Genomic DNA, 27,723 nt, shown 5'->3' with positions numbered 1-27,723 from the left:
ACCGCACTACAACCTCAAAAGGCCTAATTTTAAAAATTAGTGGAGGGCTTCTGTGAAACGTCTCGAGGCCGAAGCACAAAATAGAGTGACACCCTGTCGGCCTGGACGTCTGCCTTTACAAACCTGCACCGATATCAGTGCAAACAGCCTCGTCTGGCAAGCATTCGTCTGAAGTTCCATTGCCCTGATCAAGGACAAAATTCGCGAATAATGAAAACAGATGTATTTAACGTCCAAATCATATTTGACTTCTAACGCGCTAAAGTATAAAACTAAGCATTCGAAAAATTTTTCGTTCTCCAAGTCCCAGGTCGGCGCGGATAGCGGTCATCGTAAGACTAATTTGCATGGTTTGTAATGTAGCCGTTTATAGGCGCCATAATGCAGTACACAGAGCATTAAATGTTTCACACGTGTTAGGGACCACAGGCAGAACGCTGATCGGAAGACAGTGGGCTTGGTCAGACTAGCCCATAAGTTGGCGGCACTGACTATACCGGAGAGAAAAATAGGTCTCAACGAGCTGAGCGGCAAAATAGGCAAACTTTAATCCACAACTTTCACTGGCACAAGGAAACAGAAGATAGTTTTGTTGTCTCCTTTCATGCTCCACTCCACGTTGGCGTCTACCTGTAAAGTGTGAAATACACCAATAAGACAAATGAAGTCCCGCGAGACATTAATTAGGCACTGAAAACAGAAACCGCCTATTTGCACGAAAAAAAAATCTAATGCCAATAGTACTACCAGCGTTTAAGTGCGTCAAATGTATTTCAAATTCCGGGAATTACCGCTCAATCGAAGGTAAAAAACATTGACCCAGTGATTATGAGCCTTTACTGCCATCAGCGCGCTTTTTTTCTTTTTTATCATACTGTTGTCGTCCCAGTCGCTACCTTTATAGAAAATTTCTTCTGCTTTAGCTACCCGCGGTTAACGTGACATTCCTGAGGCCTGGAGCGCATTCACATTGCTTTTTGAGCTCTCAGGCCGTGTCATCTTTCTCTATAGGATGCCCCATAGCGCTCCGGCATGTTCCTATTCTTTGTTGCTGCGCAGTAAATTCGTTCCTCGTTCGAGTTCGTTGTCCTTTTCGTTTGTTCAGTGAAATTTGTATCAGTCACAACAGGCGATATGCATCACTTATTTTAAGGACCTGTAAATTTGCGATTCATGTTCCTGCATGATACTTTGAAGAATTCACCAAATTTGAGTTTTTTTTATATATATAAACGAGATTTACTGCCTCAGGCCATCAATGGGCGAAGATCTGATGAAGGATGCAGTGATGATTAAAGTAATGAAAAAGGTTGGCTGATTTTATGAAGTCCATTCCAGTTCACGTTACTAAATAGAATACCGCTGCTTCACATGTCAAAGACAGAAGAGTTGCAGTGAATATTGCCCGTTTTTCTAAAAGCTGAAAGAACGGGTGTTTTCAAACGTTACGGCAAATCACTCTTTGGCTGCAGTCACTGGGAATATTGTGGGCACAATCGCAATACTATCATCACATTATAAATATCCGTATCTACGAATCGGAAATAGGGGGTGTGGAGTCGTGAAACAGTTTGCTCCGTGCATTGAATGAAATGCGTACAAAGATAACCGGAGTCAGAAAAGGATAAGATACATTAATATAAAAAACGAAATACCGAAGTCTTATTGTTCCCCCACACATGACTTGTTTTTAAAATATGAAATCCTGCCAATCTATAGTTTAAACAATTATAGACTTTTAATGATATATAAACGCTCTTCACAAAGTGATGAACATTATATTAGTTATCTGGCAAAACTTGAGAAAAACACGCATATCCTGCAGACTAGATATAAAGAAATTTGGTTAGTGCCGACGCCTAGGGCATATTATACCGAGCAGTCTCTTTCTTATACTGTTCCAGTATTATTAAATAAATTGAACAAAGAATTGTTTGACCCCTTTCAGCAATCAAGTGATGTTATTAAGCGATTTTTTCTCAGCAAGATTACGTAATATTGCACTGAGTTTAAACCTATACCTGTTATTACTTTTTTTTCGTTTCCCCGTGACCAGTTATTTGTTTTTCTAGTACCTATGTTTGTGCTGCAATGCATAGCGCTGCTTTTTTTTACAAAGTGTTTTGTTATTTTGTTTCAGTGTTTATTTGGAAAATTGAAAATCTCTGCCTGTGTACTGTACTGCCAAGTTGATAAAGGGGGCAGAACCTCTGTCAAGCTTACGAGCTTTTAGTCCTGTCTCCTTCTCTGTCCAAGAGAAAATAAAGACTGAACGAATGAAACTGCTAGTCTGAAGTTATCTGCATGTAATGATCACAAGTCTCAAAGTTCCAGCGCTCTAAGAATTGAATCCCCGGCTGGTGCTTTAAAACTGCGTTTTTCTTCTGGGTGCTAGTCTGTCCTGATCGTCCACCACACCGACTGGCAGATGCGAGTGATGACAGGGCGGTATGAAGCTTAATACTCCTACCACATGGTCACTTGGAAGGCTCCGATGGCCATCTTGTCAATAGTTTATCGAGTCACCAGAGCACTGTGGATCTCTATCGAGATCTCGAGGGCCCTCGAGCGGGCGCTGCGTGCAGTCTTGGACGCGGAGCGCACACAGCAGCGCGCTGGGGAATAAACTAACTGCAGTATCCTCTCTGAAAAACATGGGACTTTAAATTATACAAGTTATTTTGCAGAATAATAGAGAGACTGTGCTACAAAACAATGAAGAAAGCATAATACCATAGTTGCCAACGATACAAAAACAACCGACTCCAGGTTCCTCAAAAGTGCATGAATGCTACTACAGCTTGTCCAAGACAACGAAGTTCATTTCAATAGTGAATAATATTAGTATAACGAATAAACATTGTGTTTTTAACCTTTTCAGGTTAAACCCCTAAGGTGATGGATAACCAATGCTAGCATGTCTGAAAAATTTTTGTCGGCGACGGTGGCGCCACAGCTTGGTGTGAGATTGCGGAAACTCTAGACGGCGATCGGGTTTGCCGTGGAGCAACGGCACAACTCCTTCGAGTTTCGATACCGATCGAAAATCTCGAAGGCTCTCTCTCGAATCGAAACCCTTCGAATGTACCCGTGTGACGGGTATGAGCCAGAGACGAGGAGCCAAAAAATCAAATTAGAACAAAATACATCAAACCGTATCCTAGACATGGTCAGCTAAGCCCAAAACCAACCTTCATAGGATTGCGCCGCCATAGTCAGTCTTTGCGCGTAGATAATTGCTAGAGCCATCAGTATGAGCCTGAAGAAGCCATTTTGCCTAGTCATGGAGCCCTTTTGGGGGCAGATTGTTATGGTCATCCGCACTTCACCACCTTCCTCATTCCTGCCAACCTCATCTCTAGCATCTTCTTGGCTTCGCAAAAGCTGTGGACAATGGAACATGATTTACGGGAGCCCTTAAAGTCAAACACACAATAAAAACATCCTGACCAGTTTATTCCATTGAAACAGTGCGGCGAGATATCGGCTCGTGCCGTAGTACTTATGCATGACATTTCACTTCAATGTTCAGTGAGCCCTCAGCTGGTTCGCGACATGGCGTACACGCTCCATCCATATATATATATATATATATATATATATATATATATATATATATATATATATATATATATATATATATATATATATATATATGAATAATTAACTGCTCATTTCCCAGATATAAAATGCAGATCACGTTCAGTTTCTATTGATAGCATGTATGTACAGGGTCGGTCAAAAGTTTCCAGGCCACAGGGTGTGGATCTCAGCAGTATAGTCAGGCAGGTACGACACCCCCGAAGCTCAAAATATCTCTAGAGGTTAGAAGTAGCGCCGTTCTAATCTTAAAGAGTCTTGACAGCTTTATTGGCATCATAAGTACCAGGATATACTGAAGAAAAGCAGAGCTTGTCGCCTGGGAACTTTTGTCCAACCCAGTACGTCTTAAATGTGCGATGTCCACATAGAGAGTTACTTTTTGCCTTGTCAAAAAGGATATGTTCTGTACAAAAGTGTCATGAGAATTTTCTGGCATATATTTAAATAATGCATACTGTTGAGAGCACCTTGAGACTGGAAACATTGAAATTAATTTGTTTACAAAGTTATTGTGATTTCTAGTCCCCGACTAAACAGCAACCGGAACAATATATTCATATGTGGCATGTATGAAAGTCCATAACAAAGGCGTAACGTACAGGTGACGTAGTGCTCGCTTCTCATTTGGCTAGCTCTTTTTAAAGCGAAAGCTTTACTACTCCAGCCAGCGAGACATTCCGGCTCGTCGCGCACTTCAGCCGTATGCTCGTGGCCTGACCTTGAGCCGCCGTTGCCTAGCAAAGCCGATGCCGCGCTCCAACAGATGGCGCCACCGTCGACGCCGCTGCCATCGCCGCTCGCTCCACCAAATGTGCTCCGCTCGGGTAGAGGGAGAGGAGGTGCCGCCTCGAGATGGTATATATATATATATATATATATATATATATATATATATATATATATATATATATATATATATATATATATATATATATTGCCAGTCACAATCAATCCAGTGGCGCCATACCGCGGCCGAACTGTTTTAGATGGGACTTGCCATGCCTTGCGCTCTGAGGGGCTAGAGGTTTTCGTCTTCTTCCTCGCTCGAGCTCCCTGCTGTCCTGGACGCCTAGCACGTCTAATTAAACCTGGTTTCGAGTGCTTATACCGTTTATCGGTGAAATTTGGTGGAGGCGCCGGGTAACGATCCATGTACGCTGGCCTCGAGGACACTCTTGACGTCAGTTCTCAACGCGTGGCTACAACACCAGTCCACAAGGCGAGCCGCCGCCTGCGAGGCCTACAACCAGAGTTCGGCCAACTCGCAAGACCAGCAAGGGCCATGACGCCCGCTACGGCTAGCCAGACAAGTCAGCATTCCGGGAATGCCGTGCCGTTCGTCCTTCACACGCCTCGGTCGCCCCCATCATTCCACGGTGAGGTTTGAAGACGTCGAAGTCTGGTTGGCCAGCTTTGACCGTGTGGCGGGCTTCAACGAGTGGGACGGCGAGCGCAAATTGCGGAACGTGTACTTCGCACTACAGGACTCGGCCAAGACGTGGTATGAGAACCACGAAGCTTCATTCACTAACTGGGAGATCTTTCGCCGAGAGCTCTTAGCCACGTTCAACACCAGCGAACGAAAGGAGAAGGCTGAAATCGCCTTGCAATCGAGGTCGCAGCAGCCGAACAAGAGCGTCGACATGTTCATCGAGGACATGACGCGACTCTTCAATCGCGCCGACCCTGCTATGCCCGAGGACAAGAAGGTACGCCACCTAATGCGCGGCGTAAAAGAGCAATTGTTTGCCGGACTGGTACGTGATCCGCCAAGAACGGTGGCCTACTTTGCCAAGGAGGCAACAAGCATGGAGCGTTCTCTGCAAGAACGGGGCGCGCAATACGGCCGTCAGGCTAGTGTAGCAGCCGCTCACCACTGCACGCCCACTTCGTTACCCACTGAGGAGCTTCGAGAGCTTGTGGGGAGCCTGGTGCGCGAAGAACTCGAGAATCTTCGCTTCGAAGCTCCACAGGCCAGCGTCGCTGCCATACCGGACGTGGTCCGAGATGAAGTCCGGCGAGCTGTTCATTCGCCACCAGCTGCGCAGCCAGCGCCCTATGTGATGACATACAGTCAAGCACTACAAAGTCGTCCTGGGCCAGTCAGTCAAGCATTTTCTCCCGTCACTCCTGTGCCTTCACTGCGGTACCCTACTGCAGCTGTACCCGTCGTACCGCAGGAGTCCCTGTCCACCATAAGCAAAGCGCGCGTTTGGCGTACGCCAAACAATAGGCCGCTCTGCTACCACTGTGGGGAGCCCGGCCACATCCTCCGCCACTGCCCCTACCGCAGAATGGGCTTAAGGGGGTTTTCACCTGACGCACCTCGACCACGCTACAGAGAACGGCCGCGGGACATCGAGCAGTATCTGTCCGATAACGTGCAGCCAACGACCTCGCGGCGACGCCAGTCCCGTTCGCCATCCCCAAGGCGGTTTTCTTCGCCAAGCCGCCCGTCTTTTTCTAGCCAGTTCAGAGGCGCGTCCCCACATCGAAAAAACTGAATACTGCGTCCCCTGGGGGTAGGGCCGCCGCTATTGGATCAAGGCAAAAGCCTCCACCCGACGATTCGCGGCTACGATCCGACCGACGACGACGACCTCAACCGACGACCTCAACGACAACGACGTGCTGCGACCGACTGGTGTCTGCCGAAATCCCATTAATCGCTGATAATCGCGATGTGACTACACTTGTGGATACCGGCGCTGACTTTTCTGTAATAAGCAGTCGGCTAGCTACGGCCCTCATAAAGGTGCTGACCCCTTGGTCTGGACCCCAGATCCGAACCGCCGGCGGCCATGTGGCTACGCCAATTGGCGTCTGCACGTCACGAATCCAGATCCGCGGTGCTACTTTCCCTGGTTGCTTTGCTGTGCTATCGGAGTGCTCCAGAGACCTGATACTAGGTTTGGATTTCCTTCGGGAGTACGGTGCTGTCATCAACCTTCAGGAGCTGGTCGTGTCATTTTCCACTCAACACCCTGTGACGGCGATCCCGAGCCACGCGGGACTAAGTTACGCGTCTTTGACGACCACGTATTAATCCCGTCAAGAGCTAGCATGTTTGTTACCGTAGATTGCGAAAACATCACTGGTACTCGTGCAATTGCTGAAACCAACATGTCGCTGCTCCTTGGTAGGCAAGTCTGTGTTGCTCGCGGAATTGTCGAGCTGAACAATGGCCGAACCGACCTCTTGGTAACCAATTTTTCTGTGAACCTCAGTGTTTGCCTGGCAGAACAGTTATTGCGCATTTCGAAGAACTCGGCGAATTCGCGGGACAGCACGCTTTGTCCGAAGCCTCGGCATCAGTGGAGGCACCGACCACTCCCATAAAAACTGACGTGAACCCGAACCTCCCGTCTAATCAGAAACGCTGCCTCGAAAACGTTATCCAGTCTTTCTGTGACTGCTTCTCCTCGACCTCTAAGGTTAGGCAGACACCGCTCAATAAGCACCGAATTATAGTCGACGCCAACCAGCGGCCGTTATGTCAGCCGCCTTACTGGATCTCTTCAAAGGAGCGTGATGCCATTCACCGACAAGTTCAAGAAATGCTCCAGGACGACGTGATACAGCCGTCGACGAGCCCATGGGCGTCGCCTGTTGTTCTAGTAGCAAAGAAAGATGGAACCCTACGGTTGTGTGTTGATTACCGACGTTTAAACAAAGTCACAAAAAAAGATGTTTATCCTCTGTCGCGAACTGATGAATCCCTGGATCGGCTGCGCCACGCCATGTACTTCTCATCGCTAGATTTACGCAGCGGCTATTGGCAAATCAAGGTGGACGAACGCGACCGGGAAAAGACCGCCTTTATTACACCGGACGGTCTGTACGAATTCCGGGTGCTCCCTTTCGGCCTGTGCTCGGCTCCTGCAACCTTCCAGCGGATGATGGATACCGTTCTTGCCGATCTGAAATGGCAGTCCTGTCTCGTGTACTTGGATGACGTTGTCATCTTCTCTGATAAGTTTGAAGAGCACCTGAGACGCCAGCGCGCTGTGTTCGAAGCAATTCGGTCGGCCGGAATTTCCCTGAAGCCCGACAAGTGCCACTTCGCTTTCGAAGAGTTGGTTTTTGGGCCACATCGTGAGCGCTAAAGGGATTAGCCCCGACCCCGATAAGACAGCCGCCGTGGCTGCTTTTCCTGTGCCCACCGATAAGCGAAGCGTGCGCCGCTTTCTGGGTCTCTGCGCCTAATATCGGCGTTTTGTGCAGAACTTCTCCCAGATCGCTGAGCCCCTCACCCGCCCCACGAAAGATTCCGAACCGTTCTTCTGGGGCCTTATAATAAACTGCAATCTCCAACCAAAAATTTTAACTTTAACCCAATGTTTCGAAGCCCACTCGGCTCCTTCATCAGGGGTGACTGAGGGCAGTAGCTAGCGTATTTTAAGTATGGAGGGGGCGTGGAAAAAAACGACAGCTGTGTCGCGAAAGGCGCGGGGGAGGGGGTTTAGGCTGTTAGTCACGCTGGCGCACTGCAGGGAGGTGCTGAATGGCGACTTTCTTTTTTTCGTTGAGTTGAAGAGCAAAGCCCCTGGGCATATACTGGGGGCAGGTTTCCTTTTGTGAGGTTGATATTGTTCGGGGTGGTTTGGATATGCCAGGATTCCAGAAGGAGCCTTTTGTGGTAATTTCTTTCGGTTCCGAGGATGCGGGTTGCTTCGAAGTTGATTCTATGGTCGGAGTCCTCGGCATGTTCGGATACTGGATTGCGCTCTCTTGCGAATTAGCGGACGTCCTTTCTATGTTGTCGAATTCTTTCTTTGAAATTTTTGGTTTCGCCGATGTAGCTTGCATCGCAGTCGGCGCATGGAATTTGGTAGACAATGCCTTGGGCTCTTTCTCTCGGTGGCCGGTCTTTGGGAACAGGTAGGCAAAGCGCAACAGTGTTTGTGGGCTTGTGCGCAACCTGGAGACCCGACTTTTTCAGGATTCGGGCGATGGTTTCGCTGACACCTCCGACATAAGGTAAAGTGACGTATTTTGGTGGTGGCGTTGGTCTCTGTGCGTTGATTTCTTGACGAATGTCGTGTTTTTGACGTCGATGGGTTTTTTGAATAAAGTCTCTTGGGTAGCCGTTCATGATGAGTTCTTTGAATATCGTGCGTTGTTCTTTTTTTTCTGTCCAGTTCTGTGCTGCAGTGTGTCTCAACTCTTCTGAGCAGCGTCTTCATCACTGATGCTTTATAGGATTGTCGGGTGGTTCGAATAGAAATGGAGATACCGGCCTGAGTGGGTTGGTTTGCGGTATACGGAGAATTGAAGGGTATTGTGGTTTCGGGACACGAGGACGTCCAAAAACGGCAGGGAATTTTCTTGTTCCACCTCTAGCGTGAACTGAATGTCAGGTTCTACGGAGTTAAATGACGAAGGAAATTTTGAGTCTCAAATCTTTTGATGACGGCGAAGCAGTCGTAGACATACCTGAGGAAAATCTTTGGTTTCGGGTGGAATGAGTTGAGGGCTTGTTGTTCGATGTGGTACATGGTTAAATTGGCCATGACGACAGAGATGGATGCTCCCATTGGTGTTCATTTCTACCGACAAGTGAAAGGAACACCAATGGGAGCATCCATCCCTGTCGTCATGGCCAATTTAAAAAAAGGAACACATCGAACAACGAGCCCTCAACTCATTCCACCCGAAACCAAAGATTTTCCTCAGGTATGTCGACGACTGCTTCGCCGTCATCAAAAGATCTGAGACTCAAAATTTCCTTCGTCATTTAAACTCCGTAGAACCTGACATTCAGTTCACGCTAGAGGTGGAACAAGAAAACTCCCTGCCGTTTTTGGACGTCCTCGTGTCCCGAAAGCACAATACCCTTCAATTCTCCGTATACCGCAAAACAACCCACTCAGGCCGGCACCTCCACTTCTCTTCGAACCACCCGACAATCCATAAAGCATCAGTGGTCAAGACGCTGTTCAGAAGAGTTGAGACACACTGCAGCACAGAACTGGACAGAAAAAAAGAACAACGCACGATATTAAAAGAACTCATCACGAACAGCTATCCAAAAGACTTTATTCAAAAAACAATTCGACATCAAAAACACAACATTCGTCAAGAAATCAACGCACGAAGACCAACGCCAGCACCAAAATACGCCACTTTACCTTATGTCGGAGGTGTCAGCGAGACCATCACCCGAATCTTGAAAAAATCGGGTCTCCAGGTTGCGCACAAGCCCACAAACACTGTTGCGCTTTGCCTACCTGTTCCCAAAGACCGGCCGCCGAGAGAAAGAGCCCAAGGCATTGTCTACCAAATTCTATGCGCCGACTGCGACGCAAGCTACATCGGCGAAACCAAAAATTTCAAACAAAGAATTCGGCAACATAAGAACGACGTCCGCAAATTCCCAAGAGAGCGCAATCCAGTAGGCGAACATTCCGAGGACTCCGACCATAGAATCAACTTCGAAGAAACGCGCATCCTCGGAACCGAAGTTACCACAAAAGGCTCCTTCTGGAATCCTGGCATATCCAAACCACCCCGATATATATCAACCGCACAGAAGGAAACCTGCCCCCAGTATATGCCCAGGGACTTCGCTCTTCAACTCAACGAAAAAAAGAAAGTCGCCATTCAGCACCTCCCTGCAGTGCGCCAGTGTGACTAACAGCCTAAACCCCCTCCCCCTCCCCTGTGCCTTTCGCGACACAGCTGTCGTTGTTTTCACCCCACCCCCCCCTCCCCTCCATACTTAAAAGACGCTAGCTACTGCCCTCAGTCACCCCTGATGAAGGAGCCGAGTGGGCTTCGAAACGTTGGGTTAAAGTTAAAATTTTTGGTTGGAGATTGCAGTTTATTATAAGCCTTCAAACCCAACCAGACAGGCAAATCTGTCAAAATATTTAGTTTTCTGGGGCCTGGAACAACAGAAGGCTTTTGAAGACCTCCGAACTCGTCTCCAAAGTACGCCCATCCTTGGACACTTCGACGAGTCAGCCGCCACTGAACTGCACACAGACGCCTGCAACAACGGCCTCGGTGCGGTCCTTGTGCAGTGGCAGGATGGTGTCGAACGCGTAATCGCATACGCGATCCGCACCTTGTCACGATCTGAGGCAAACTATTCCACCACCGAAAAAGAGTGCCTGGCCGTTGTGTGGGCAGTGACCAAATTTCGCCCGTACTTATATGGCCGCCCTTTCAGGGTCGTCAGTGACCACCACTCGCTGTGTTAGTTGGCGAACCTCAAAGATCCCTCGGGACGGCTTGCACGCTGGAGCCTTCGCCTTCAAGAGTTTGATGTCACTATCGTTTATAACTCCGGTAGGAAGCACAGTGATGCCGACTGTCTGTCTCGTGCTCCTATCGAGGATAACCGAGCTGATCCCGACGACGATTCTATTTTTCTCGGCGCCGTCTCCCCGTCCATCCTCACTCAACACCAAAGGGACGACAGTGAACTACGGCCAATCAATGAGTATCTTGAAGGAAGCGCTGCGTCACCCCTGCGAATCTTCTAACGTGGACTGTCGTCATTCTGTTTGCGCGATGGCGTTCTGTATAAGAAAAACTACAATCCGACGGAAGCTGCCTATCTGCTCGTCGTACCTGCGGCATTGCGCGACGAAGTTCTGCAGGCGTGCCATGATGACCCATCTTCTTGTCACATGGGTTTTTCTCGCACTTTGGCGCGGATACGCCAAAAGTACTACTGGCCCAGGGTTGCTTCAATTGTCCAGCGTTACGTCAGAACTTGCCGCGAGTGCCAACGTCGCAAGACGGCGCCGACTAAGCCAGCCGGACTACTGCAGCCTATTAATCCGCCACAAGTCTCCTTCCACCAATTCGGCATGGGCTTAACTGGGCCCATTTCCGGAGTCCTCGCTGGGTAACCGCTACATTGTGGTCGCCACCGACTACCTCAGCCGGTACTGTGAAACTAAAGCTGTCCCTCGTGGTACCGCTGACGAAATTGCGAACTTTTTCGTTCAAAATAGTGTGCTTCGTCAAGGTGCACCCGCCATCGTTTTAACCGACAGGAACGGCCTTCATCTAGGCCCTTACGCAGGAGGTTATGCGCCTGAGTGGCACCAGTCACCGCAAGACAACCGCTTACCACCCTCAAACGAACGGCCTCACCGAACGGCTCAACAAGACGATCGCCGACATGATTTCCATGTATGTTGACGCAGACCACCGCAACTGGGACGCCATACTCCCTTAGGTCACATTTGCCTATAACACTGCTCTATAAGAAACGACGCGCTTCACTCCATTTCGTTTAGTGCATGGTCGCGAAGCCACAACCATGCTGGACGCCATGTTGCTCCCGACTAGTAGTACCTCATCTCTTATGGGTGTTGCCCAATTCCTTCGTCACGCCGAGGCCGCCCGCCAACTCGCCCGACAGCGCATCCGGCACCAGCAAGCCCTCAACGCTCGTCGCTACAACCTCCGCCACCGAGCTGTTAGTTACCAGCCCGGCGAACAAGTCTGGGTTTGGAGCCCAATACGAATGCGTGGGCGCTCCGAAAAGCTTCTACGCCGATATTTTGGCCCCTACGAGGTGCTCCGCCAAGTCAGTGAGGTGAACTATGAAGTTCTTCCCCAGGGTACAGTTCGCTCCTCTAGATGGCCGACCCCCGAAGTCGTCCATGTCGCACGCACGAAGCCGTACCACGCCCGCTAGCACTTCAGGCCGGTCCACACCGGCCGCCGGACACATGCAGCATCGAAACTGGACTTTGTAGATACAAGCGATAGCTTTGTGTAAACAAAATCGACACAGGTACCCGTCTGTCGCTTCCGTTTTCGCAGTTGCATCCGAGCATCTCTAAAGGTACAGGGCATATTGTAAACGACCCCGTGCCACCAGCACTGCAGCGAACACATTGATTTGCAAGACGGCCTTGGGTCCCCCTTAGCAATGCACTCATTAGTAGCCGAAAGCACTGCGCCTGATAAATTTTCTATTTTTTTTACTCATTGGAAACATTAGCCGGAATAGTTCTGTAAGCGTTAATACTCGCTTGGGACGCAGTAACATATAAACGTAATTTTCTATTCTTCTATTTTATGACTTCACCCCGACAACACGCTCCCGACAACGCGTTCTACATAAGCTATTTTCTGACTATATATTTAATATTTTGCTTAATTTTGCGCCAGCCTCCAATTTTAGCAATGAATTTTTTTCTTAGAAGCAACATATATCCTTTTTTTCATTATGCCATTAAAACGAGAGCTCTTTTATCTACACTATGATGCACAGCAATAAAGCAAAACATAATTATGGCTGAATATTTTTGTTTTGCGCACAACACCCTGAAATGGCCTGCTTTCCACCGGTAGGGAAATAGTCAAAGGGACAATGAGGACAACTGCATCAGCTTTTTCTGTTTAATACTATTCGATAGCTCCTCCCTTTTACGACTCTGGCGACGCTGTTTGGCAGACAAGGAAACGATTTGATTGGTGATTAGGTTAGAGTTTAAGTTGTAATACTTCTTTCCATCACTCATAATCATACTGTTGTCGTCGGCCATGACGTCGATTGCCACTGACTTGAACAAATTTCTTCTGTTTAATTTTTTTTTGCCTTTCTCTTACTTTTGGTATAAAAGTGCCCAAGTGGTAGCGATAAAAAAAATCAGGTGTGGAATCCTTGGTTTTTCATCTGTAAAACAAAAATCTTACCTGGCGTCACCGCATGCAGTGCACTTATTTTTAAATGTCCACTGCGTTGATCCATATATAATAGAAAAAATTTAATGTAAGCTTTATATTTTATGATATCTCTTGTTTATGAAACAGCCTCGTTTTTATTCGATGGTGCTAATACAAAAATCTAGATTAACTTCAATTTTTCTTCACTGTCTTTTCAAAAGGAACTGACTAGTAAGATTTGAGGGAGTGTTGGCACTGCTGTTTTCCATATATATTCCTGCGGTCACGAATTTTTCGTGTAATCAACTCGCCGAACCAAATTACCCTCTACCGTTGCGTTTTGTATAGTTTCATCTCAAGGAAGGAACACATAACCAAAATAAGAATACAGGAAAGGCTGCCATAACAGAATTCTTGGTGTAGTCCTGAGGTAACCACAATGGCCACGTAATATTACCTACAGAATTTCACACTTCATAGAAGCCAGGTAAAGCTTAATTCCGTGGCAACTGAGGCACCTAAATGTGAAGGTTGGATATTTTTAACGCTTCGCGGTATCAATGCTCTACTTATCCGAATTCCAGGCTCTGTTCCAAGCCAGCAGAATTTACGGTCCCACGTGCACTAAAGCTTTGCAGCCTTCAATATCAATAGATGACACTAAAAGCTGCAGCAACAATAAAAATACCAAGGGAGTAACCACACGCATGAGAGCCAATTTCGGAGACTGAGTCTCTCAGGAGATGTCGTACCGATGGGAAACTGGACAGCACATTGAGCGTGGACTCGAGCGTGTAGCTTTTGCCTGCTTCCAGCGGACAGGTAAGGCCGTTGTTCTTGCAGGCGTTCTTGCGGAAGCCAGGGAACGGCAGCCACACTCCGTTGCTCAGCTCCCCTCGAAGCTTCATCTCCAGTTTCTGGATATTCTCGGCTGCGTGCACCAAGAACGGGTGTAAGGGTCGGTCTCTCGCAACGCGAATACTGCACCAAGGATACACCGACTGCTGCAAATGTGCGTGAACTAAAACTGCGATTACAGGTTTGCGGAGATTTGAGTACCAAGTTAACTGCTAAACACCGAGAAGGGGCGTAAGGCAACAGAAGGTAGCGAAGAAGTAGTGAAGCAAGCTTAAGAACACGCGTGAACACGAATGAAGCCCACGTGTTAAGGGTGCCAGAACAGGCAGTTTGACTCGAGGAAGCACAAAACTGCGTACCTTGGGGTGTGTTGCGACGATCACTGCGTTGGCTGCTCTGTGATTGAAAACTATACATTTTGACAGATTTGCCTGTCTGGTTGGGCTTGAAGACTAAAAGAAACTAACACATTTCCAACCAAAACTTTTAATTTGAAACCCAACACCCCTGAAGAAGGAGCCGAGCCGGCTCCAGAGCACTGGGTTTCAAATTAAGGGTTTTGATTGGAGATGTGTTAAGAGTTCATTATACAGCTCTATGATCTGTTCGCAACAGCTGCCATTTTCCAAATTCACTGCTGCGGTAATCGACAATCTGTGGATGACATATCGAGAGCAGCGACACTGAACGTGGTAAGTGATGTTTCCGAGCTATCCTGTACCACCCTGGCAGGCTGTTAGCCACGCCACTGACGAAAAAGCTAACCTTTCGTAAAATCCACTTCGATTCTTCGCTGACACGGATGACCGACCGCTTCGAGACGAGAAAGCTGAGTATAGAACTGGTGCTTTTTATGTGCAAGAGCGCCCGGCGAAGGCAGGATGAAGGAAAATGGTGAAAGGACGGAGGGGGGCAGGCGCCGTTGTGCAGACTTTTGGACTCCTTGTGATAGCGCAGGGTTACTTAATATATGCGTTGCTATCGCACAGCTCAAGGCTCGACAGGCAAAGGCGGTCATTTTGGTCTCCTGGCGTATTTCTCCGTCGTCTTCCTTCTCTCGACGACACACGGACCTCGCCCGCTGCGCCACGCTGCGAGTGTAACTTAGAGACAGCTGGGCGGGACCACGTGCTGTCATTTTTAAAAACGCTCGGTGCGAAAGACAGGGACGCAGCAAGGAACGACCGGATAGGTGCTTAACTTGCAATTAAACAATGTTAAAACGAAGAGATAATAAATAAATAGAAATACGCAGAACTACTTCAGCGCCTGTCCGTTTCTTTCTTCCTCCGTCCCTGTCTATGGTAGCATGCAATTTTTTAAAATGACGCTGTCATTACCTGAATGTTTCGCTTACTACGCCTTTCACTCGTAGACCGATTAGCAGGCCAAGGAAGGGTCATTTCCCACGGACTGCCATATTATGATCGAAACGGAGGAGCTAAGTTTGCATCTGTTTCCAAGTGCTAGCAAATTGTGGATAACGGTACCCGTAGCAGTCAATTTAGATGTGCGGGCCATGTTACTTTACATATGTCGTATTTTTGTAACGCTCTTTTGGAATTAGCACTAATATCACGACTAAGAACCGCGGGAATAAAGATAGATAGTTAGTTTCCCCCCGGGAAGTTTGTTTTATGCATTTGTACCCTTCAGGTTACTGATACAAATTATTATACAGCATGTTTTCTCCACCATAGGTCTTTTTAGTTCATTTAGATATGCTTCCCCAGAAATTGAAGGAGGCCGACAATTGTGCGCTATTTGCTAAATGAGTGCGGACCAAAATGTACGTTCTAGATAGTCGCCACATTTAACGACTGTTTTGCAATAAGCTCCGAATTGGAGCTCGTGCACTTATTGGCACAGCAGAAGCTATTCCTTGCAGTAGCAAAGCGATGAGAGTGCTGCGAAAACAGCTTCTTCACTTAAAGGGCACGTTATTGACATGGTCTCATATTCATGTGTAATATGCTGTAGATACAAGCAGGCACCATGCATTCCTAGTAGCTATTAAATAGCTTCGTCGAGCCGTATCCACTTATTAGATACCTTTTCGTGCGCTCATACCAGGTTCTTCCGCTACCCTGCGTGTATATGCGTGCACTGTGGATTCGCTGCGAAGCAGACCGCCTTTTAGCGCCAAGAGCGCTTATTGTTCCGATAAACTTGCGATACAAAACAAAGACTGTGCGGACGCTTAAGTCAAGTTAAGAGTGGAGTGCGACAGCTTGAGAAGCAACGTTACTGCTGCATGTTTATGCGTTTGTGTCAGTTCTTTCACCCGAAACACAATGATGTCACTGTCTTCGTATCTTTACTTGCACACACTCAATCATGCGCTGAGCGAATCTGGAGAGAATCTGGTCCAACCTGCTTATCTCACTTTTTCCCGGTGCTCCGCGCCCCCTTCTTTTCAGTTTAGAATTTTCGCCCCGCGTTGGACAGATCGCAGCTCGACTGAACTTATCTGCATTATTTTTATTTCCAAGCTCCCACGGTGGCATGTTATGACGACGTCCCAAGGTTACGTGACCTCTAGACCAATCAGCGACTTTTGCAACAGACTCAGGACGCAAAATCGAATGATGCGAAGTCTAATGCTGTCGCATAAAAAGGCTAGATCGCAAAACTTCTAAGCGCTTTATTAATAAATTTCTTAGTGAGGCTTAGTGAGAGTGAGGAGTGAGTGAGAGAGAGTGAGAAGGGCTTAGTGAGAGAACGGGATGGACGTTAAGTTTCAAAAGGCTATCAAAGTAAGAGATCACAATCCTCTCAAGGTTATGAAAACATCAAGAAAAAAAACACCTCACTCCTGCGTAAAACCACAAAGTATCACTGCTACTATCTTCTCCTATTGTCTTGACACAAGCCACTTCATCATGTTCACATGCAGTTTTATCTCGACACTTCAATAATAATTTGCGTTCAGACACGCAGGGAATCCAGGTGAGGCGAGACTTACCCGTGCAGGTTCGAAAGTGGTCAGATATCTTGAGTGCGTTAATTTTTTTTTTTGCTCAACGAAATCTCGCGATCACGTAGGCGCTCGTTAAGGTATCAGCTTGTTGGCACTATGTAGACTTTGCTGTGCATAAATGTGGGAACTTGTACGTCCGTGTCTCTGATTACAGCTCCTTTTTCCCCTCAAGTGCGAACCAACAAGCCAAGGAACGTGTACTGAACCATTCTTGCTCACTTGCTGAGTTAAATAAGTTACATTTCTTAGTAACAGGGCTGCATTTCAGCATGAAACCATGAGGTATATAATATGCTTTAGAGGAACAAAAAACTCAATGAAGGTCCGACAAGCGTCTGTCACCAAATCGAACCTCACAGAATAGTTAGGCGTGAACGCCCTGCGCGACTGTGCTTTACAGTACATTCGTGGGTCCCCACGCATTCATCCTTCGTCAAATGCTATCAAAAAAAATTTTTTTGGGTACTTGCATGCGGGATAGTCATTTGAATTTAATTTTATTCTTTAGATTTAAGTACCTGAAAACCAGTTACTATAGTGCTCATGGATGTTATCGTTCAAAGAGAACTCTCCCCAGGGCTGGAAGCACAATCGTTAGGCTCTTCACATGAAATAACAGAGAATTCATGCAACGCGCTCACGAAGCAAGAATAAAACTGCTCAAAAGGAGAGCATGCCAAAGTATTAACGGTGAGCAACTACCGACCAGCGACGAAGTCAACCTGCAGCTTGAGCGGCTTGCCCTTCTGAAAATGGCACGGGAGTTGCGGACAGGGATCAATCCGGATCTCCGAGAACTCGCCTCCTGCGATTTTAAAGAGAGGGCAAAATCCTCAGTTAAGCCTGAAACGCACTCGTGCATGAGAATGCGCGCGTATAAGCGCGCAACTAAACGCCCGCCAGAGCACAAGCTTATATCAATATACTGGGAGCATTCATGTCTGTTGTCTGCACGCAAGCCGCACAGCGCGGCGTGTGCCGTTTGCGCGATTAACACACACGCGGCAAAAACACGTTGCAGACTTTTTCAGGAATTTCAACCCGCTCGTACTTAAAACATAATGTTTCAATTTTAAAGTCATAAACCACCGCGTTGGAGACGAGCAACAGCATTTCCGAGAGGCGAAAGCGTCTGCGTTTGGTTGGATACAGAATTTATTTCTGACTCACACAATCGAACAGGACCACAAAATATGTAACAGTCGTGTGTGCTCAACGCCGAACGCATGGACAACTAAACAGGCCGCCGGCAAAACCTTGCACACTTGTATTTTTATTTTGTTTCCAAAGCCATTGCAGGATTCACGTCCTTGTACACAGTGGCTTGAGCAATGTTTCGACGAAGGATCTGATCAGCGTTTTTCCTCTAGCGGCCAAGGCTGTCTCTCGTCGATTCCTGTACTCGTGCGTGTCGCCATGCACGTGTGTGAAACGCATATAAGCAGGGATTTTCCCAGACGAGTGAGAAAGCTGTGCACATCGCATGACTGGCTTTTTAGCAGCAGTCAGGGTTCCCGGGTCTTTGCCGATGGTGCTTCTGCACGAATTCGACGTCTACATGGCGCCAGGTTATGAAGGAAAGAAGACAGCCCACTCGAAAAAAAATTATCACCACTCGTACAGGTTCGAGAAGCAACACCAATTCACTACCTCTTAGCCTTACCCAATCGCAAAATGCAAGAAATTAGGTGCGAGTCTGTACTTAAAATAGGCCTCTGCCTACGATAGCTGTGTGTAACAGCCGGAACCTGTAGGCTTATTCACTCTTGGTATTCTTCCCGAGTAGCCGCGCTCGCGGTTCCGCTGAGAAAAAGTTTTCAGGGGTGCGTAAGTTTGAATTTTTTCGTTGCGTACTGAATGCATTTCCTCCCGCCGCACGCCAAATGCTTCACGTACGTTAGAAAGGGACTGAAAACAAACTTGAACACTGATAACTGAAGGTAGTGTGCGTTGTACGCTGTATGTGATTATTGCCTCTCAACATCGACGCGAAGCAACACATATGGATGTTTAGTGCTTTTTGAGTGAGTGACTGAGTGAGTGAGTGAGTGAGTGAGTGAGTGAGTGAGTGAGTGAGTGAGTGAGTGAGTGAGTGAGTGAGTGAGTGAGTGAGTGAGTGAGTGAGTGAGTGAGTGAGTGAGTGAGTGAGTGAGTGAGTGAGTGAGTGAGTGAGCGAGCGAGCGTGGTCGTAATTTGTGTAGAACGAATGACGCTTCTTTTTTCCCTACCATTCTTTCTCCGAATAAGCAGGACGAATTTTCATTACGCGCTTAACCCATGCTCTCCGCCCGTTTCTAAACTACCACTAGAATTACTCTACAACGCACGGAAATGCATTTAACTTTTGTGGCAAGCGCACTGTAAGTGACTAGCCAATAACTTTTCATGCATTAACTGTTTAAAAAAAAAACGCGCTTTCGCGCCCACAGCCTTGCCTCCGCAATCAAAGCTGAATGGAATCTGCTTTCGGATATAGAAGTGTGCAATGGAAACGGGGAAATTTGTTCTAAAGCTGCAACACTGAAGCTGCAAGTCCGTCGGGAAATGCGGGGTAACCTTTGAACAAGTAACAGAAAGCCGCGGTGGAAATTAAGACGCAGTTAATTTTTGCGCGCCAACGAATTCCACGCGACCGACAAAGCTGCCAGCTCGCCGCCTCACCGCCAACGTCAAATTGCTGCCAAGGAATACACTTGACGGCACTGCTGGCGTGGCGGCGTGCCAAAACCGACCGGGGAGCGGTGGTTGGCGTCCCTCCGTTTTTCTAACATTCGCACGCTCACCCCACGTGCCAAGCGTCCCTCGTCAAGGGAACTTTTTTTCGTAAGCTTCACGCAGTCGGCTGCTAAAGATGCCCTGCCACTGCGTCTTTTGAAGAGAGTCGGTGGCAGGCATCACGTCCGCACTGCCAGTGTCCAGCGCACAGGTCGGCGCGAAGCCCCTTCAAAAGGCAAAAGCTGCCTGTTCGCTTACGCTCTTCTTCGTCACTAAAAATTGCGCCTGACTTCTGGTATGTGGGGTTTAACGACCCGACGCTGCACGTGGGATAAGACGAACGTAGGGATCTAAGTTTATTTCAACCACATGGCATTTTTTTTAACATGCACTGACACCGCATATCACACGGGCACTTTCGCATTTCGCCTCCACCGGGATCCGATCCCGGTGGAGGCGAAATGCGAGTCCCGCGACCTTGGACTCGGCAGCCAAAGGCCATAACCACTGAGCCGCCGCGGCGGCTAAAGCGAAAAGTTAATTACAATTTACAATAAGGTTGCGAAATTCAAGATTTCATAAAATTTTCAGAGCGTAAAGTTGCCAGACGGATTGACTCCCTTAAGACTGAGCAGCAGTACTTTCAGTTCTCTGGCACTTTTATGCAGGTCAAATTTAGCAAGACTTTTGCCTGTTAATGAACAAATAAAACTTTGAAAAAGTTAGAATTACTGGAAGATTATTACCCTAGCCAGTGCTACTGCTCGAGCGCACTGTTATATTCCTGCTATCGCATGTGACAGCACATGGCGTCACGTTGGCAAAGGAATTTGTCCCCGCTTAAGTACAGACGCTAGTAATGGTTGACTGAATACGGAAAAGGCTGGGAAATACAGACGTCGACGTTCTTGCCTATATCACGGCGGGACTCAAATGATTTAGTGCTCTTCTTTACGTTATTAACGCAAAGCAAATAAAGAGGATTCCGAAAGGTGCCGAAAAGTCACCTGCTTCTGCGGTTGAAATTTTTGATTCAGCCTCATGGCAGCAAACGTGCGGAAATTTGGAAGTGTTGAGCTCAGCTCGAAAACCGTAAGCGCGCTTCTAAAGCATTAGTCGTAAGCTGAAGATTTCTGGTCGAACGATGAGTGTACAAGTAAGGTACAAAGCCCGCTTGAGCAGTGCTTACAATTTGCGCTACTTGACGTATGTTCAGTATTTTTCAAAGGTTTCTTGACAACATTTCACGTGGCCGTCAGTGAGCAGTGCGGCTGTTTGGCACCCGATGCACTCTGGAAGTGTTAGGCAACAAATCTGGCTTTCACTTCTCACAATCTGTTAGCGTCTACAGCGCCGCGAGCCCAAAACAAGATCGATAGCTGAGCTGCCACATCCCAACGAATTTTACAGACATAATGCATTGTAATTCATATTCAGTTTCGTTTTCGGCACGCGAATGACAGCTGTCACGTCGCAAGTAAATTTGGAATAACATGAGGCATGCAGAAACTGGAACATGTAACACTGCTTTGTCGATTTAACTAGCTGAAGCTCTTACGCTGGCCTGCCCAGGACCCGAAATAACAGCAAGTGAACAAACAGCTACTGCAGTTTCTGTAATGCCTGAAGTGACCTTAACCTAATTTTGACGTCACAACTACTATTCGAAGTGCCGAAGGCGAATTCGAAGCAACATCGGGGAGAAAAAAAGATCCACAGGATTATGTGCCGGACGTAGGCGACTTGCATGTGTTGACCCATGTTTTCTAAAAAGGGAGTAATTACTCATTGGCATCCACCCAAGCGCAGCCACACGGCTACAAAGGAAAGCTATACAGCTTTCTCGGAAACTTCCCAGCTAAAGAAAAATTCGTCCTGGTCCGGGGTTCGAACCCGGGACCACCGCTTCACCGGAGCAGTCGCTCTACCAACTGAGCTAGCCGGGACAGTAAGCTTATGGTAGGGCGAGAGCGAATTGATCAATAACTCGCAGTGGGAACAGTGTTGGTCAAATGTTTAGGGGAATCCCCCAAGGTGGAGTAAATTTGTAATAAGGGAGTAATTGCTTATTACTAATTACTCATTTAATCCACCTTGGGGGATTCCCCTAAGGAACATTAAACCAACACTGTTCCCACTTCGAGTTATCGATCAATTCGCTCTCGCCCTACCATAAGCTTGCCGTTGGGTGGATGTCAATGAGTAATTACTCCCATGTTTTCTAATGTCTTGCACGTCAATCCAAAGAAAATAAAATGGAATGAAAATTCTGCGTAGACTTCATTAAAGAAACACTGACAAGAACTTAAATTTTAATTGAAAGGGCAGCTTTCTAGAACTTAAGAGGCCACAAAAATGTATTACACGTGTTGCTACCATGAGGAAATTTCACACGCCAAATGCGATGAAGGACAGAGCTGTTCTTTTTTCTTTAGAGTGGGGCTGCAAAACTTGTATTCTCGATCACATGGCCGTTCACATTATTTGTGAATCGCGGAGTTCCTGATATACGTAACGCCATCAATAATGTCCCGAGTTTGAATCGGGTAGGAGCAAAAAGAAGTATCGCATTTTTGACCCCAAATTTGTCCAAAATAGAAACATCTTTTACTGCTGAAGGAACATCAAAAGCGGCCAAAGAAGCTAAAAATCTAGTTTGGTGAGAATAAAATGTGCATAAGGTTAACCTCAGTGTCGCGTAATAATGCATTATTGAGTATGGCCTGCAGCTTCTAACGAAGGCTGTAGAGTAATGATGTTAATACACTTTGCACATAAGCTTATCGCATTTTGCTAGAATGTGTCCTCAGGTCTCTGTGTGCTCAGCTTAAAATGAATTCTAACTCAGATACATTGAGCTATACGTCACTATCGCCCGAGAAAGTGAGCGCTGATCATGTGGCTCCATTTTTTGTTTTACGCACGAGCTGCTTTAAATGCTTTCGCCGCATCAGCCAACTGCAACTCGCTGCTTGTCAAGAACCCTCGCACGAATAAAAAAAAAAGAACCCTTAAAGCGATTCACGAATAGACGCAGCGAAACAGCGTTTGGCGCTGACAGTGCGGCAAAACCTCCGGCAGACAACACAGACGATTTAGCTGACGGACGGGCAAAGAGGCGGCGAGGGAACTGGAGAGGGCGCTAACCTTATCGTGAAAAAAAAAAGCTGCAAAAAAAAGACCCCACGTCGCTAAGGCTTACAAACTTTCCCTTAGTCAGCGCACTGCGCAGCACTGATAAAATAAGCGGTTGTCGCCTTCACTCAGAGCGAAGCGAGAGAAAGAGAAGGCTCACAAAGCCCCGTGCATGTTGTTAGGGTCAGTCCTTTTATGGCAACAGATCGTGCGCTCGAAGCATGTGCACCGCCGACCAGGACAGTGGCTGCAGTCAGAGAAAAACACTCCTTATTGCCCGGGCTCTTACTGCCTCTTCATGAGTCCACAAACATCGAACGGTTGCTACGGCTGCCGAATTCGAGCATAGCAGCGCTCCCAACCAGCTTATTCGTTTCAAGAGTGGGTCTCTGCCCTTATCAGTGAACGTTGAGTAAGTCTTTGCTTGTTAAATATTTTAGTATGCATTTTACAGTGCTTGCAGTGTGTCGGGTAGTAACTGTTCAGGATATCCCTGAAAAAGAACACTTTTCTTGATAGGCGATTGATATGGCTATGGAGAATTTTAGAGAGCGTGCTTGGAAGGAAGAAACATTCTCTTCGCTATTATGCACAAGCGAAAATTGATTGCAGTAGCATAGACGCTGCGACGTCGTATTAGCAGAACTCTGTTTTGCCGGCGAGAGCCGTGAGGCAGAAACGAGCAGATATTAATGCTATATGTTGCATGCAGTGTAACAGGAGATTTCTGCCTAATGACATTTGTGCCCTGTGCTCAGTTTGTGATGCCCGTGTTCTGGTGTGACGCTAAGTACGCTGTTTTTGTATGCTGTGGAATGTATCTTACGAAGTCCAAAGAGAACATAGCACTTGTTTGACGGCATGTAAGATGGCCTTGTTTGTTTAGGAAACCACCTCGTTCGGATACCTCAAAGAAAAGAATTCGTAATCCAAAAGCGCTTTCTTGGAGGACACCTGACGTCAAAGAGTCGCGTCGTTCTGTAGTCGTATACATTGAGCACAGTGCCCGCGTCTGCGTCTTTATTGAAAGGGAGGTTTAAGAAACAGCATGCAGTTACTTCCAGAAAGTGCAACCACTCCACGGCTGTTAAAACTCTACACGTGAGGTCTATTGTGTTCGTATACCGCATTCCCATGCTAGCACGAGCAAAAGTGATAAAAACAGATGACATCGACAATGCCAGTCTTAGTGAAAAGTGTGTAAGCTACTTTAGAAGCGCAAAATAAACAAACAGCTCACATTCCCGTTGACAGGCCTGAAAGTCGGCTCCGTTTCATCTCAAGTGTCACCCAGCAGGCAATGTACCATGGGTTCAAGCACGTAGAGCGTTTTTGTACGCGGACAACCATATTCAATGTGAGGAGACACTCTCAAGTTATATGCGCCGTTGAATAGTGCGCATGTGCTTATCATTTCTGTGGTTTGAGTTTCCAAATGAAGACAGCAAACATCAGCTTTACTATATATAGCCTGCGCTTTCGTATTTGTAAAGTGAAGGCTGATAGATACGTCTTTCTTCCGATTGTGGCCAAAGAGGGGCAGAAAAAAACCTAGCTGGTCACGTGTTTGTAGCCTAATTCACCTGCCGCTGTACTTGGGTTTCGTACAAACCTGAAAAAGATGAGTTCACGTGCACTGCTTAGCGTGCTTTCCCAAAGACGGCCATAGGGCGAGGTCGTCAGTTTTCTCATTTACGAGATATTTGTTGTTGAAATATCTACTTGTTTTTTGCATGGTGTGATAGCTGCCGAAAATACCAATGGAAGCAGACGCTGGAGTGCACAACCATTTTCAGCTCATTGACACGGTTGAATGCAGCCCCGACAATCGCTAAAGTATGTATGAAGTTTCCGTGGTGGCATGAGGTCACGGAATACGAACGAAGTTTCCGTGGCCTCATGAGCCATGTGCTGGACGGTGTGCTTGCTGGCTGCGCGGTCGTTCACAAATCGCAAGTGCTATTTACGCTGCAGTAGCGGCGCATTGTCGAGCTTGCAGCAGTCTGAAGTGTCCGCTTGGCGCTGCGTCTGGTCGATGAAATAGTTTTAGGGAGAAAGCGGAATACATTAAACAGAAGGAGTTGCCCATCACTCTACAAGGCTTACACTTACAACAAGAAAGACGTAGTCGTAACTATATCTAGTAGCAAACATTGATATCATCACGAGTCTAAATCCAAATTTCATTTGAAGTTGGTGCCCTGAACAACATCTGCGATAAAGCGGGCGCCATGCTTTTGCACGGTGCAGTGGTGTTGTGTGCGGTCAACTCGTCTTACGAGTTCAGGGATCCAGACCTGCCCAGTTCCCAGTGATTCGCGGATGACGTGATCTGCGCGACTGCACTGGGCACCGAGAGGAAGAGTCGTGCGTTTCAACCTAGCTAGCTTGTTACACCCGAACCATGATGCCAGAACCAGCCACAGGGTCATAGCTCTGTCTGAAGAATTAGCTGAATGTGCTTTTGTTTCATGCCAATGAAATTTTTGTTTTTTGTGCATGTAAAGCGCACCTGTGGTTGTTTGCAGAATGTCGTGCATATTTGTAAGGTGTTCCAGCCAGAGAGTGTTATTAGTCGTCGTGCATCAACCGCTGCCTGTGCCACATACAAGTGCAATGACGCTTCATTGGCGCCGAATATATACGCGATGATGCTGCGCAGAAAATAAAATGAAAAATAAAAAAACTAAGCCATTCTTCTCAGCCATGCGTACAAACTTCATGTCGCGGACAAAACTGGAAACCACTGCGCCGCTTCGTATAAAATCACGGAATTTTAATGCACCCTAAAAACATTGATTACTTCTAAAGAATAGAGACTGTGAGACTGCGCTCGGATGAAGTTGTGCACTCTGTCGCCGCGCTTCCAGCCGCCCGTAAACTTGGCACGCTTGCCAAAGGCTTGCCGCAAAAACCTCGAGTTGTTCACGTCGCAACACTGAACTTCATCCGCACGATGGTGTGGTAATGTCTTACGTTGTTATCGGCACACAGTCAGGTTTGTGTAAATCAGCGAAATCGTCACCCCCAACACAATATACAATGTTTTCAATATAATGCAGTATGGGAACCACTTAAAATCGGCACGCACTGCTCTGCCAACCTGCTGAAGGGGGTTGGCCCCCCAGTTATTGTGGCCGATGTTCAGGGTTTAGTAATACACAGAACAGGTACAAGCTTCTCGTTCTTACCGGCAGGAACTGAACGTTAAAGCAGCGAAGTTGCCTGTAACGTCACGTGGATTATGCAAGGACGACACGCCAGTGTCGTGCTAGCAGAATAGCCATCCAGACATAACACAGAACCAAAAACTAACCTCATGCACTTACTTGTACACACCAAGAAAACAAACTCGTCCAATTATACGTACGAGGTACTTAGGATCAACATCATTTAAGCACCTGGACACGATATGAAGACCGTATCTCTTGAGGCGCCCTTTATCTTGCTTAACAGAATTCTTCAGTCCACAGTATCTGTAGCTAAGTAGTAGGTGTTTTCATAAAGCCAATGAAAGACAAACCTTGTTCATTTTTTCCCTTTCGGACCATACATATACCTGGCCCCGCCGCGGTGGCTCAGTGGTTAGGGCGCTCGACTACTGATCCGGAGTTACCGGGTTCAAACCCGACCGCGGCGGCTGCGTTTTTATGGAGGAAAAACGCTAAGGCGCCCGTGTGCTGTGCGATGTCAGTGCACGTTAAAGATCCCCAGGTGGTCGAAATTATTCCGGAGCCCTCCACTACGGCACCTATTCTTCCTTTTTTCTTTCACTCCCTCCTATATCCCTTCCCTTACGGCGCGGTTCAGGTGTCCAAAGATATATGAGACAGATACTGCGCCATTTCCTTTCCCCAAAAACTAATTATTATTATTACATATACCTTAGGCATAATATATCTTGCAGTTTCAGCGTACTAAGAACTGGTTCAAATCTCTTCTTGCCAGCGCTTGTGTTGTGGAAGCCAGCAACGTATGACAGATTAACTTTCTTTCACACGGACGGGATCAATATAGAATCGGCTAGACGTCTGCTACACCATTCATAACCGATGAGCTGTTCGTTCTGGTTGCCGCGTAAATATAATGGGAGCATTACTAATAAGGGGCTGATGTGTTCGTGTCGTTGACATAGAGGAACTCAGCCACTAGCAACAGTAGCGATGACAACCTTGAAGCCTTCTGCGATTGCCAACGTGACCACAACATTGAACTATTCTGCTCCATTACCAGCGCTGTTTCGACAGCGGTACTATGCAGGGTTTGTAGGTTTACTCATATGCCCTAACTTCGCCCATACTTGAAGCCTTTTGCGCACAGAACACCGGCTAACTATACGCGGGGCAATTCTGGCGTGGACAAGCTTTTCTCATCTTCGAACCTCGCATACTTCCTGACAGTGACGCAAAAGCAGCCGTTAGCTGGGCAGGCAATGAGTTACGCAACATGTTCAGCGAAATCCAAAGCGTTTGTCTCCGCGAACGCAGAGCGAAAATTTTGCCGACAGCTCGCAAATGGGCAAACTGCGAGCTCGCATCCGCGATCGTCTGGGCCCGCATACGCACCGCATTTCTCGTGCTGAACAACGTCGAACACGGCCGCCGCGAGGCCAGCAGAGACGACGAGCAGCAGGGCGGCGAAAAGGCAGCAGCGTCCGTCAGCCATCGCGACTGGTTGGCTTCTGCGCGTCCTTCGGTGACGGCCACGGCGCGCAATCTAACCGCGAGAGCCGTCGACACCGCCGCCACTACGGCAGTCGATTATCGGCCTTTGGACGACACGCAAGCTAGAGGAAG

At 47.4% G+C, this 27,723-nt stretch overlaps 1 protein-coding gene and 1 non-coding gene across 2 annotated transcripts; both read right to left on the bottom strand.

The window, feature by feature from the left end:
* Nucleotides 1-524: 524 nt before the first annotated feature.
* LOC144115700 (NPC intracellular cholesterol transporter 2-like) lies at nucleotides 525-27,723 on the bottom strand. The gene is made up of 4 exons (XM_077650173.1): nucleotides 27,493-27,723; nucleotides 17,784-17,882; nucleotides 13,992-14,170; nucleotides 525-630 (listed from the first exon to the last, which is right to left on the bottom strand). The coding sequence occupies exons 1-4, from the start codon at nucleotides 27,590-27,592 to the stop codon at nucleotides 547-549; spliced, it is 462 nt and encodes a 153-aa protein (XP_077506299.1). The 5' UTR covers nucleotides 27,593-27,723; the 3' UTR covers nucleotides 525-546.
* TRNAT-GGU (transfer RNA threonine (anticodon GGU)) lies at nucleotides 21,665-21,738 on the bottom strand. Its single transcript has one exon. It is a non-coding gene; the product is annotated as a tRNA-Thr (tRNA).

Source organism: Amblyomma americanum, chromosome 1, assembly GCF_052857255.1.
Source record: "Amblyomma americanum isolate KBUSLIRL-KWMA chromosome 1, ASM5285725v1, whole genome shotgun sequence".
Lineage (NCBI taxonomy): Eukaryota > Metazoa > Arthropoda > Arachnida > Ixodida > Ixodidae > Amblyomma > Amblyomma americanum.
The sequence above is the reverse complement of the archived record's forward strand: the minus strand, read 5'-3'. Positions and strand labels throughout refer to the sequence as shown.

Bases quoted from the DNA above. Each gene is read 5' to 3' on its own strand.
- LOC144115700 (XM_077650173.1), bottom strand. From the start codon at position 27,592: ATGGCTGACGGACGCTGCTGCCTTTTCGCCGCCCTGCTGCTCGTCGTC. The intron at 17,883-27,492 runs GTGCGTATGCGG...TTAAAATCGCAG, and splicing joins TGTTCAGCACGAGAAATGCG to GAGGCGAGTTCTCGGAGATC. The intron at 14,171-17,783 runs GTCGGTAGTTGC...TGGTGCACGCAG, and splicing joins GCAGGTTGACTTCGTCGCTG to CCGAGAATATCCAGAAACTG.